This window comes from Osmerus mordax, chromosome 4 (genome assembly GCF_038355195.1).
Source record: "Osmerus mordax isolate fOsmMor3 chromosome 4, fOsmMor3.pri, whole genome shotgun sequence".
Classification (NCBI taxonomy): Eukaryota; Metazoa; Chordata; class Actinopteri; order Osmeriformes; family Osmeridae; genus Osmerus; species Osmerus mordax.
The window spans coordinates 15,374,657-15,387,787 of record NC_090053.1 but is presented as its reverse complement, the minus strand read 5'-3'; the positions used below and the strand labels follow the sequence as shown (position 1 = coordinate 15,387,787).

Below are 13,131 nucleotides of genomic sequence, written 5' to 3'. Positions count from 1 at the left end.
CCCATAATTTGCACCCTGATTACACTCAGTTCAGAATTATTGAAAACCACAGACATCTGGGCACTTGAGCCACTTTCCCTGGTAATATTTTGAAACACAACACAACTATTACTTTAAGACTAAATATTTAGGATTTATAGATATATTGCTAGATGACACACACGCGCATGTGTGTGTTTATGTGTGTTATTATTTGTACATGAATTTTGCCCTTCTGTCCTTCTGAGTGACAAACTTCTCAATGTGCCTGTTCTTACCCACTTCTTCGTTGTGTTTCCTCACCCCAATCCGGTGACCTTCGTCCAGTTGCGTAGCGATATTGACTCTGCCTAGCATGGCTAGCTGGATTGTATTCTCCATGTGTGCCTTTATACACTCGTGTTTTTTTATTTTATCAGATAAATGTTTCATGTCCTTAACTCCTGGCTGTAACAGTCCATGCTGTATCTGTTCCGAATGTTTTAAAAAGCAAGCACGGGAAGCAAAATAAGGCATTGATAGGGGTGCGTATTGATAAGATTTGAATGATTCCGACTCCTTATCAATTCCTGCTTATCGATTTGATTCCTTATCGATTCTCTTATCGATGTTCCCCTCTACAGCCATATGTCTGTGCGTCATGCACCCCCCCACACACACACTCGTTCTAAACAAATTTCTCAAACTGGCTTTGACTGGCTCTGAAATGAGCTAATACCTACCACCTCTAGGCCTCTTCAGGCCTCTGTTTTCAAAACAAAATCTAGTCAGAGATAGAAACTTTCAGTTTCCTTGTGTTCAAGCTTCTATTACTCAACACTAGGACGTACAGGGGTCCTAACAACAGGGGAAATAACTTCAGTGTCACCTTTCAAAAGAGACCATTTACATGCATGTACTCCAAATGGTTCAACAACAGCTTTCAATGTACTTTGGGTATGTTGTTTAGGCGTTTTCAGGCACATTTAACAGCACTATTAAAAGGTTAAACAATTAAAATGCTAAGTTTAATAATGGATTAAAAATCGATATGCTCAGTTTAATAATGCGACACGCGAACGTTTGCTGATAACACACGCCGCCCCGATAACGTGAAATGATCAATAAGATCAATACTAATGGGAGACGAATGCCGGAGCTAAAATGTATGCTTCAAACGACGGGACAGAAGATAACTAGTTCGACTACACACAGTAAAGGCAAATTGCTTCACACAGTAACAAGTGGTTGTGATCACCTTTGAGCAGTTTAGCTCTACCTTAGATAGTTAGAGATGAAGCGCGAACGTTAGCTGCGCTGCTGCATGCATCAAACACATGACGTTACAGTAACTTCATTCCATGCTGTGTGTTCAAATGCTTCTTCATATTTGTAGTATTTTCTCCCTTTGACAAAATAGACTTTTTACACGCGTTACAAGTGGCGTTGTTGTCATTTTGTCGTGTGAAATACAACCAAACTTTAGAACGCTTCTTCTTAGTTGCCACGTTTGCTGCAGTCTGTCTATGCGCAAAGTTTTACAGTTTATTCAGACAGACGTTCGCGTGTCCCATCGATTTTTAATCCATTATTAAACTTAGCATTTTAATTGTTTAACGGCACAGAGAATCTTTAACAGAATTGTTAAGGAATTTTGCTAACGATTCCAAGGAATCTATTCACTGGGAACCGGTTCTAAACAAGAACCGGTTCTCGATACCCATCCCTAGGCATTGACATGACTGCATCCAGCTAGCCAGGCCTTTCTGTTGTACCAATTGCGGGAGAAACCTCTCGTGTATGATTTACCCTTTTCACTCGCCTGTTGAGTAGCCTAATTTTGATGTCAGGTTGATCTGGGCCAAGCTCTTTTATTTACATTTTGTCCACTAAAGTTCTCCTGTCAAAAGGATTTTGGAGAAGATATCTCACAGAATTTGACAACGGCTGAAGTCCATCTGTCTTGAGTCATCATTTTCAATAACGTAACGTAGGCCCTACAGTTGCACAATCACTGTAGACTAGTCATGTGTCGTTCATGAACGATTCGTTCATTTTGAATGAATTATTAGTATGACTCTGGAGTAACGAGGAGTCTCAGAGTGATTCGTTGATTTTCTCGTGGCAGAGATAAAAAAAAAAGGTAAAAATAACAAAACCTGTAATGATCTCATGTGAACAAATCTCATTCACGTCTTACTATACTAAACCTAGCAGTCACGCAAAAGTGAATGAGGTAATCAAATCCTTTCTGTTTCCTCTTCTGAGCCTATGCAGGTTACGTGAAAAATGATCCAAAGACTCGTACCCGGAGACCTAGTCGGGAAATGAACGAATCATTTCTGTTTTCTCTAGCTACCAGTACTGAACCTATGCAGGTCACGTGAAAAATGATCCAAAGACTCGTACCCGAACACATGGTGACCTGCAGAGGCTCAGAAAAGGAAACAGAAATTAGTTGTTTACCTCATTCCCTTTCGCGTGACTAGGTTTAGTAAGACGTGAATAATATTCGTTCACAAGTAATAATTACAGGTTTTGTTATTGTGACTTCTTTGTATTTTACTTACAGTTCAGTGCAATTGTTTGCCGTGAAAATTAAAGGATAATAAATGACAATTTCAAAACATACAAACTGTCATGATGCATAATTTTTCTTTTAAAATAGTATCTGCTGGTTTACATGCACTAACATATATTCCTATAAAATGTTGAGCAACCCCCCCCCCCCCCCCCCCGATTGGCTAAATATGTGTTGCTATTGTACCGTATTTTACGGGAAATAAGTACTCAGATTTGAAAGTTTTCTTGTGCTTGTGCGGTTTATATTCGAAGCGGCTTATAGTCCGATTTTAGAACAAAAAAGTGGCTTCTCTCAAGATCTCTACTGACCGTGCAGATAATTTTATGCTCAACACTTGAACGGGGCTTTATTACTTGAGAGGCATGGCTTATACACGATGCGGCTTATTTACCGTAAAATGCGGTATATCTTGTCAGGAACGTTCAGCAATTCACCTATCACTAGCAGGTTGGTTCGCGCTCGATGGGCGATTTTTCTAGCGCCCAATATGTTGAGCATGAAGCAAATTTATCCCAAAACAGAATTTGTGTGTATATATATACACAACATGCTTAAAATGAGTAGTTATTGTTTAGAAAAATATATTACATGAAAACCTAAAATCTTAAACACTTTTCACCAGGGAGCTAGACTACACTGTGATTCTCACCTGAGCTCCCCCTGCCCAGTACTCTGATTGGTTAAGGATAAGTGGCAGCAAAAGTGTGCTAACCACAGCTAACAGAATGGGTACCTGTGTGTGTGTCTTCTCAGCCCCCCCTCCTCCAAGAAGAGCCCCCTCCACAGCCCTGTCCATGCGCTCCAAATCGATGACTTCAGAGCTGGAGGAACTAGGTAAGGCAAGCCACAGTGACCACACTGAACAATCTCAGTCTGTGTATTAGAACCAATGTATATGCGTGAATTAGAACAAAAAAATAAAGAATAATTAAAGTAACTTCTATGTCGTTCTCTTCTATGTGTTTTTTCAACACCTCACACCTAAGTGGATAAAGGTATGCATGGAGTTCAGCTTGTTCCCTGTCAAACATCCCACCATCCCACAATAGCTTTCCTCTCACCCTTATTGAGTGTTAATTAATTAATTTAATCAGATGGCTATATTTACTCTGCTTCTGTGTCTTTCAAAAAAGACAGCAGAGGTAAGTCTGGCAGTGTTTGATCAGGGAGGACAGCAATACATAATCGACCACTTTTATAAACAGAACCTGTAACTCAATCAAACCTGGATTGCAGCATACAGTACAGACCTTAAGGGAAAAAAACAGATATTAGTTCTGGGGGTAACAGCAGCCATACACCCCTCCAAGCACTGCTTGTGATTCTTACAGATAAGAGAAACAAGTATATCTCGGTTTGTTTGGGTTCCAGTCTAATGTACTATATCACACTACTGCATGTTGTCATATGCCTTGCATACATTGCCTGACATAACAAAAACATTGACTACATTGGATTAGCGCTTCTATTCACTTCTATTCATTTCAGTTTATTGATTACAGTTATCTATGAATAAACTGGCTTTGTACCGTCAAGTGGCAGTATTGAGTAGCAGCTTTGATGTATTGTAGGTTGACTAAGGTTTAGCCTCTAGATATTCAACTGTAAAAACAATGTTGTTGTTGCTCCATGTTCAAGTGATAAACGCTACAATATTGTGTCTGCTTTGGATAATTGCTGGTGTTGAAAGGTCATGTTTTCAGATCATCACATGTTTTATAAGTGTGTATATTCTCTTATTTTAAGCCACCTTGAGGAAAAAAAAAGGTGAGTATGATGTGAATGTTTTAGATGTTAGTGTATATGAGCTACCTGGTAGGTAATGCTACACGAGGGTTGTGTCACACTCATAATGCCATGATATTGCCCATGGACATTTTCTATACCATATTGTGTGTTATGGACTAATGACTCATGAGAAGAACCCTTTATGGGATTTTTAAATGGGGGGTTTCAGAGCATGTTATAATAACCTTGAGAATAACCCAGCGAAGCTAGCTGCTTTTAAAAAATTGTTAGCACAGCAGAACACTCCTCGGAACGTCCCGGATTCTTCGCAGGCCCGTGCTGTGTGAAAGGGCAATGCTATTTCCATGCATTATTCAACCTCCTGTCCCTCTTTGTAGATGTATGCAAGATCAGGAAGGAGAGAGGAGGCTCAAACACAACAGATATCTCCGGTTTTACTGCAGGATTTTTGTATCCTCCTCAAACCATCTCTAATCCTCTCTTAGCCAAACGTCTTAATATCCCAATTATTTTTACTAAGTACTGAATAATGGTAGGTGTGCTCTAGTCAGTTGTTCTTGGGTGTTCTATGTGTATGCAGAGTGAACTTGGTTATACAATGGTCCTCTACACTAAGGCTTTGACTCATACCCAAACAAGGTGTTGCCATGGTGATTATGCTGCATACAGTTACAGTGAGCTACTAATATAGCAGCAGGTCTACCTGGTTGACTGAGGCTGTGCCTCTCTGAGCAGCTGTACCGCTACAGCTCCGCTCACTCGCCTCCTCTCATGCCCTATAGTCCAGGGTCTCCCGGTCTCTGGTCCAGTGAGGGAGAGTTATCTCACGTCTCTGGTCCAGTGAGGGAGAGTTATGCAGTACTCATGAATGATGTGTGTGGTGCCACATTGCTCTCAAGCAATAGGAGGTAAGCAAGAGATTAGGATTTAAATCATTGCTGTGTAGCAACTTGAACCATAGAGTGGTTGTTCACAATGACAGTGTATGTGGATCTGATTCCGCTTCTCTCCTATCATCCTTCCTTCATTCTTTCTTTCCTTCCTTCTTACCTACCTTCCTTTCTTATTTTTTATTTATTCATTACCTTCCTTCCTTCCTTCCTTTAGATGATCTGTCCTCTGATAATGACGGTCTAAGGAAGAGGATTGTTTTTCAAGTCACTCTAAGTAACCGCCCCATGCATGGGAGCTTCACAAACAACCAAATAACCAGTCAAACAAACAGACAAATAAACCGCTAGCATGTTGTGCAGTGGCCGCTGCAATTACCAATAGAAATCCAGAAGAAGTGGTATGGCGTCCTTAGGGAGTGGCTTGCACGGCTTTGACTTGGACCAATGGCAGTGTCTGATACATTCTGTTCTCCCTTTCCTTTCTGCTCGGTTTGATTTCCTTATGAGAGGCCTCCTGACATTGGCTGATTGGCTCTTCTCTGATTGGTTGAGTAAAGTGTGTGGAGTAAGAATTTCAGATATTTGGAACATACTTGAGGTACACTTGATTTATGTGCTGTGCATGCACGTTTGGGGTTCGTCCATGAGCTCTATTGTGCAATAACAAGCTTTATTCTAGTCCTGCTGTGTCTGATGAGATAAATCAAATGTACCTACAGTATTTTATATATCAGAAACATTTTCCACCCTGGCCTGTTAGTATGTAGAAGACAATCCAGTCTGCTGACAGTAGTCTGTGTGTGCGCGCATGTGTGTATTTCCAGATAAAGTGGATGAGAACATGCCCCCTCATAAGCCAGTGTGGGACAACTCTAACATGGACATGAGGGTGGCAGCCGTTAAGCCCCGCCCTTCCAGCAGGTGCTTTGCCATGAGCCCAGAGTTAAATGTAAGTACCACCAGTCTGTATTCAAACTGTTCCAGTTAAACAGTGTCCATATAGGATCTGTCAGGTAATTTGAATATTAAAGGACAGACATGGTTTCAGATTAGCTACCTCGGTCCGATTTGTAGGTAACTCTTTCTGAAGAGTCAGGTGGCTGAGCAGTTAGAGAATCGGGATAGTAGTCTGAAGGTTGCCAGTTCGATTCCCGGCCGTGCAAAAGGACGTTGTGTCCTTGGGCAAGGCACTTCACCCTACTTGCCTCGGGGGAATGTCCCTGTACTTACTGTAAGTCGCTCTGGATAAGAGTGTCTGCTAAATGAATAAATGTAAATGTAAGTCGCTCTGGATAAGAGTGTCCACTAAAGGACAAGAAAAAAAAAGAAAAAGAGCCTGACAGGTTTCAACACTGTAAAATGGGAGCTGAGGTTTTTGTAAAATAATAGATTTTTTTTATCATTGAAGTCATCTCAATTTGCGTATATAATCTGAGTACTGTAGCTAACTTCACATACTCCATCTCGCATGTGTCTGTGCGCCATAGTCAATGTGTGAAAGCCAGGAAGTGTGCATGCAGACATCTCCTGTACCAGGAAGTCCACGAGCAGGCTACCTGGGGGTTCCCAAGGGCACCATGAGGAGACAGAAGTCCATAGGTGAGAACACAGCAACAAACATACACAGAACATAGCAACATACATTCAGAATGTGGCAACATACACTATATGGACAATATACTGTATGTGGACACTGCTTGGGACACCTGCTTATTGAACCTATTTTAGACACCTGCTTATTGAACCTACTTTTTTGGGGAATGTTACTACAACTGCCTTTACTTTTCTGCTTTGCTTTCGAATAGATGTTGGAACACTGATGCAGTATTTGCTTCCAATTAGCCACAAGAGCATATGGAAGGTGACAGGATAGCTGTATAGTTAGTTCTATGGTAGTCAATTTAACCGTAATGTAAAATGTTGCCCAATGTACTTCTTTATAGCTATTGATATTCTTGTCTCTCTCTCTCTCTTCCTCTGACCCCTCCCTCTCTTCCTCTCTCTCTTCCTTTACTTTTCAGGGATAACAGAAGAGGAGAAACAGTTCCTAACTCCTCCTATGCTGAAGTTCACCAGGAGCCTCTCCATGCCCGACACTTCCGAGGACATCCCCCCTCCCCCTGCCATCTCCCCTCCCTCACCCCCCTACAACAACACCCCCGCCCCTAAGGGCCGAGGCTACATGCGCCCCGGGTTCACCCAGAACTCCACCCCCAAAGGACCAAGCCCAGAGCAAGGAGACCCCCAGTGGAGGGGGGGCGACGAGGGGACATACTACCGAGAGCCTCCTGAGGAGTACCAGTCGGAGAACTACAACAACCACTCTATGACCGCCCAGCAGAGCTTCCTCAACCGGCGGGCCCAGATCCCAGAGAACCCCTACTCAGACCTGGGCAAGCTGGGCAACATGGGCCTGTTCGTGCCCAACAAGCCTGCCAGGAGGAAGGGCATGCTGGTGAAGCAGTCCAAGATCGAGGACAGCCCTGAGAAGAGCTGCTCGTCCATCCCCATCCCCACCATCATCATCAAGGAGCCATCCACCAGCAGCAGTGGGAAGAGCAGCCAGGGCAGCAGTATGGAGATTGAGACCGGCAGCCTCCACCCGGACCACCCGGGCCAGCTCCGCCCCGATGACGGGAACAACCCCAGCAGCCCCTTTGCCACAGCCATGGCGGGCGCAGTCCGTGAGCGCGAGCGGCGTCTGGAGACCCACCGGAACTCTGTGTCGTTCCGGTCCACGGACGAGGATGCCCCCCCTTCCCCCGCCCCGCGTCTCCGCCACTCCAAGTCCATCGACGAGGGCATGTTCAGCAGCGATGAACGTCTGCGGAGACTCATGGCCCCGCCCTTCTCGCTGCTCAGCATCCCCAGAGGAGGAGGGAGCGGGGGAGGAGGAGGAGGAGGGAACGTGACAGACTTCAACACCCCTGAACCCACCATGGTCAGAGAGGTTCTGAACACGCGCACGGGCCATCACAGCCCCCTCAGCCTGCCTGCCAAGACCTACAGCTCCTCCCCCTCTGCCTCCCCGTCTGCCTCACCCTCCTCCTCGGGAAACTACGTCCACCCAGTCACAGGCAAGCCTCTGGACCCCAACTCCCCCCTGGCGCTTGCCCTGGCAGCCCGAGACCGGGCCATGAGGGAGCAGTCCCAGCCCCTCCCTCTGAAGAGCGAGCCCCCCAAACCAGACCTGAACAAGCCGCTCTTCATCGACACCAAGCTCCGAGCCAACATGGACGTCGGCTTCTCCAGCGTCACAGCGACCGTAGGCCGGGCGGGGCAGAGGGGAGGGCTGCGGCGGCAGATGACGGAGGCCAAGTATGAGACGGACTCCAAGTACGAGCACCCCCTGGGGAAGGAGGAGAAAAAGAGGGCAGAGGAAAAGAAGAAGATGCTGATTGACATTGTGGACACGTCGCAGCAGAAATCCGCTGGACTGCTTATGGTCCATACCACGGATGGAGCACGCTCTGAGGACAACAGCCTGTCAGAGGGGGAGAGGGACGGGGCAGCAAGCCCTGACAGCACGCCCAGCGAGCTACGGGACCCCAACCAGCCTGTCCACCCGAAACCGCCGGCTCCCAACCCCCACAGGCCCCTAGGGCCCCCAGGGCTACGCGGAAAAACCATCATCACCATCAGCTCGGTGGACGAGCCAGTCAAACTTCCATTTGGCATCCCCCCTCCCCCCCTGGCGTCCGTAGACATCGAGGAGGAGTTTTTTGGGGACCCCCTCCCTCCGCCCCTGGAGTTTGCCAACAGCTTTGACATCCCCGAGGAGCAGGCTGGTGCCATTGCTGAGCTTCTCAAACAGCAGCAGAACAAGAATGCCTCCAGAGCCACCTCCCTCGGCCCCTTCTACCCCCACCCCGCCATGGGCAACACCGACATCAAGCGCCCTGCCGTGCTCACCAACTGTATGCCTCCCAGCTTCCCCCCTGCCCCCCTGGAAAGCTACGAACCAATCAGCGACTCTGGGATTGAGGAAGTGGATAGCCGTAGCAGTGGAGACCCTCAGCTGGAGACGACCAGCACTGTCTCCACCGTGTCCAGCATCTCCACTCTCTCCTCAGAGGGCGGCGAGGGCCTGGACACTTGCACGGTCTACGCAGACGGTCAGGCCTTCCTAGTGGACCGTGCCTCCAAGCCAAAGGTCAAGCCCAGCCACGCCACCCCCTTCCACCTGGCCAACAAGAGCAACGCACTTTACAACAAGGAAGCCTTGATGGAGGACAACCTAAGAACTTTGGGGGCGCCCCCCTCTGTCCCACCTCCTCCCCCCCCTCCCCCGGGAGAGCCCCCTAAAACGCCCACCCAGAGAACGTCCAAGCTGTGGGGTGAGCCCCAGGTGGGCGAGCAGAAGGCCGCCCTGGGGGACCATGGCAACAAAGAGCGAACAGTGAAGTCAGGGGAGGGCGTAGACTCAGGGACACGGACAGTGTTTGGATCCAGGTACTGTTCTTCTCTTCTTCACTCACCACTCAGGGATTTAGGCATTGAAAAATGTTGGTATATATCTGTGTATGTTTGTATGTGTTTGTGCTTGTTTGTGGTTGCATGTGTGTCCGTATGCATGTGTGTGTGTGATTCCTTGTGTGTTTGTGGATATGAGCATGTGTTTCTGTGCATGTTTGTGTGCGTGCGCATGTTTATAAGGGCATATGCACATGTATGATTGCGTGTGTGTGTTTGCGTATATGTGTTTGTGTCTGTATGTGCGCGCATGTGTATGTACGCATTTCTCTGTGTGTTCTGACCAAGAAGGAAAGTGTTGCCTAGCAACCGGATAATGAGAGCAGCCTTGAGAGCAGGCTGGATGACGTCAGTCTGATTATCAGAGTGGGAGACATGGTATTCCTGAACGGGGTTAGTTGTGTGTGTCACCATAGTCCTGTGTGTGTGTGTGTGTGCGTGCGTGTGTAGGTATGCATGTTTCTGTGTAATTGGGGCGTTGTATGTACTGTGTGTGTGCTATTGTGTCTGTGTGTGAGAGTGTGTACTGTGTGTGTCTGTGTGTGACATGTCTCCGTCATCTGTCCTGTGAAAACCATATAGGTTAGCTCTACAGGTTAGCTCTCCTGTTCGTCCTGTCAATCCATTGTGTCAGTCTCTGCTGCGTGTAGAGGAGATGGAGAGATGAAGAGAGTTCAGATAGATTTACAGTGTGTTGCTAAGTTGATTGTTTGTGCATGTGTGTGTGTGTGGTCAAGTACCTGAACCAGATCAGAAGTTCCAGATCTGATGCAGCATTTCTCTCACACACTTCCTCTCCCACCATCACCCCCCTCTTCCTCCCCACCATCACCCCCCTCCTCCTCCTCCTCCTGCCCCACCATCACCAGCCTTCTTCCCCACCATCACCCCCCTCCTCCTCCCCCACTGGCTCCCTCATTCATTATGGAAAGCTGTGGTCTGCCACGCTTACCCATAACCAGTCTCTCTCAGCTGGTTAGTCTGTAGTAGCACGGAGGAGAGGGGTCATCCGTCTGTATGTTAGCTGAAGTAGATCAGGTCAACCTGAGTAGACTCAGTCAACACATGAGAAATCACATTCACTTCACAGAGATTGTGCTGGTTTTTTATCTCTCTGGATAGATGTTCCACTTTTCCTGCTGCAAACTCCATCCATCCCACATTCTCTCTCTCTCTCTCCCTCTCTGTCACTCTCTTGTTCCCTCTCCAACACACATACACTCATACACAGACACACAGGTACAGGTATCTGCAGTGTTTGCACAAGTCAGTGTTGAGGGCCGAGGGAGAGTCTGCCTGCTCCAGCAGGCCTGTCATGTGAACTCTCCTTTCCTAACTTCTCCCCTGTCTTCTCCTCTACTTTCTTCTCCTCTCTTGTCCTCTCTTCTCTTTTATGTACTCTCTTTTCCTTTCACTGGAGATCACACATCAAAGCACAATGCAGCATCCATCTTTTCGTGCTGGACAGAGCGAGGGAGGGAGGGAGACTTGGATGGAATTAGAAGCTGTTTACTGCGTAGTTAAAAATTCACTGGCCTAGATGAGGAATATCTTTGATGCTTGTCACACTGGGTCATTTATACTGTTATGGTTTGCTCTGTCTTCAGCCCTGTTACATCACCTGACATTTTCTGACCAATATATTCTCTCCATTCTTCTCTATCCACCATTCTGTCTTTCTCTACCTTTCTCATCCCACATCTACCTTTTTTTTCCTCTTTCTCTTCTTTGCCTGCCTCCTCTCATTTCTCTCTTCACCTCACTCTCTCCCTCTCTTTCTCACTCCCCGTCTCTCTCCCCATCTCTCTCTGCAGGGGTCCTGAGTGTGTGTCCCTGTCCTCAGGAACACAGCGTAACACCACCGTCACCTTCTCCCAGCTGAGTCAAAACACGCCTGCTCCCTCCAGCCTCCCACCATGCCCCTCGCACCATCATGCCCCTAGCCCCATCCTCTCTCCCCCGGACTCAGGCCTGGGCTGTGCGTCCTCCTCCCTCCCTGTCTCCTCTGCCACCTCCCCCACCCTAACAGACGTGTTCGGCCTGCCCACGCCCCCCCTCAGCCTGGGTATGGGACGCAGCCGCTCCCCCTCGCCGCTCACTCTCATACAGGCTCCCTCCAATAAGCCCTTTGCTACCAAGCCCGTGCTGATGTGGAGCAAGCACGATGTGGCGGACTGGCTGGAGAGCCTGAACCTGGCAGAACACAAGGACGCCTTCATGGATAACGACATTGAGGGAAGTCACCTGCCCAGCCTGCAGAAGGACGACCTCATCGACCTGGGCGTGACGCGCGTGGGCCATCGTATGAACATTGAGAGAGCTCTGAAGCTGCTACTGGACAGATGAGACCTACAGGATGAGGAGGAGAGAATAGGATAATGAGAGCTGCTACTGGACAGATGAGACACACAGGAATAGAAGGAGGAGGAGGAGGAGAGAAGGATGGTGGAATGAGGATGAAGGGGATGGGGGTCTACTCGTCCAGCACCACACCACTGCTTCACCACTAGCTTCTCTACTTTTGATCCGTCCGTCGTCACCCTTTGTTTTGACTGACCTGAAAATATACAGTTTGAACTGTATAATTATTCTAATGCTTAAGAGTTCATATACACGTACAGTACAGGAGGCAGTGTGACATCAGGCTACCCTGCAGTTCCTGGATAAGCACAACATTCCTCATCTGGAGGGGGAGGGTCCCAGGTGACAGGAACAGGAACAGGAAGGCTACAACAGGAGAAGAAACCCTTATGTTGTGGAATATACAGTCAGAATCAAAAGAAGAAGCTCGTCGCTATGGGAGTTTTGAAAGAAAAACTAAACTTTTGATAATCCACCTTGTTTGGATGCAAAAACAAATCAAAAAAAGGATTGCTGAAGATTTGTAAGATTTCTACTCTATCTTTGCTAGAAAGCTGGTGGAATAGCTTATCAGGAATAACGAGGGGTTTACACTGGGGCTCCAGGGGACCCAACTAGGGATCTGTGTGGTATGGCCCTCTGTCCTACACATTCCTGAGGTAGCAGGCTATACTGGAGAACCCTGCATTTAAGACCTTGCCCATTTCTTCTAGCTATGTAGGACACACCAGGTTCATCACTGAACTGGTATAGAGATGAGAAGTTCACATTAGTTATATATCACCATCACAATTTTTCTGTATATTTTAATTGTAAAAAATCGGTTGTGTTCAGTTGAGGTTTGACATATGAATCATTGCGTCTTCCGCAGGAAGCTAAAACGTGTGCCAACTGCTCCCCCTGGTGTTCAAAACATGCATGGCAGAGAACCAGGCCGGCAATCCATCAGAATTGTAACCATCATCCTTCTACACCCTCACTGCCTCCTGCTGTATGTCCTCTGAGAGGAATTGGTCAAGCATAAACAAAATGGTTGGCCACTCATAAGGAAGGCAAAGTGAAGCAGATGTTATATAACTGATATACCCTTCCTGTTTTGTTAGAGATAGAGGA

At 47.0% G+C, this 13,131-nt stretch overlaps 1 protein-coding gene across 1 annotated transcript in view; it reads left to right on the top strand.

Moving 5' to 3' along the window:
• The window catches only part of shank2b (SH3 and multiple ankyrin repeat domains 2b), a 167,484-nt gene extending 155,140 nt beyond the window's left edge, over positions 1-12,344 (top strand). The window contains exons 17-23 of the mRNA XM_067234428.1: positions 3,296-3,376; positions 3,529-3,537; positions 4,289-4,309; positions 6,009-6,133; positions 6,672-6,783; positions 7,206-9,636; positions 11,472-12,344. Of these exons, the coding sequence (XP_067090529.1) occupies positions 3,296-3,376; positions 3,529-3,537; positions 4,289-4,309; positions 6,009-6,133; positions 6,672-6,783; positions 7,206-9,636; positions 11,472-12,003 (3,311 nt within the window). The 3' untranslated portion in view covers positions 12,004-12,344. The remainder of the gene's footprint in view (positions 1-3,295; positions 3,377-3,528; positions 3,538-4,288; positions 4,310-6,008; positions 6,134-6,671; positions 6,784-7,205; positions 9,637-11,471) is intronic.
• The last annotated feature ends 787 nt before the right edge of the window (positions 12,345-13,131 follow it).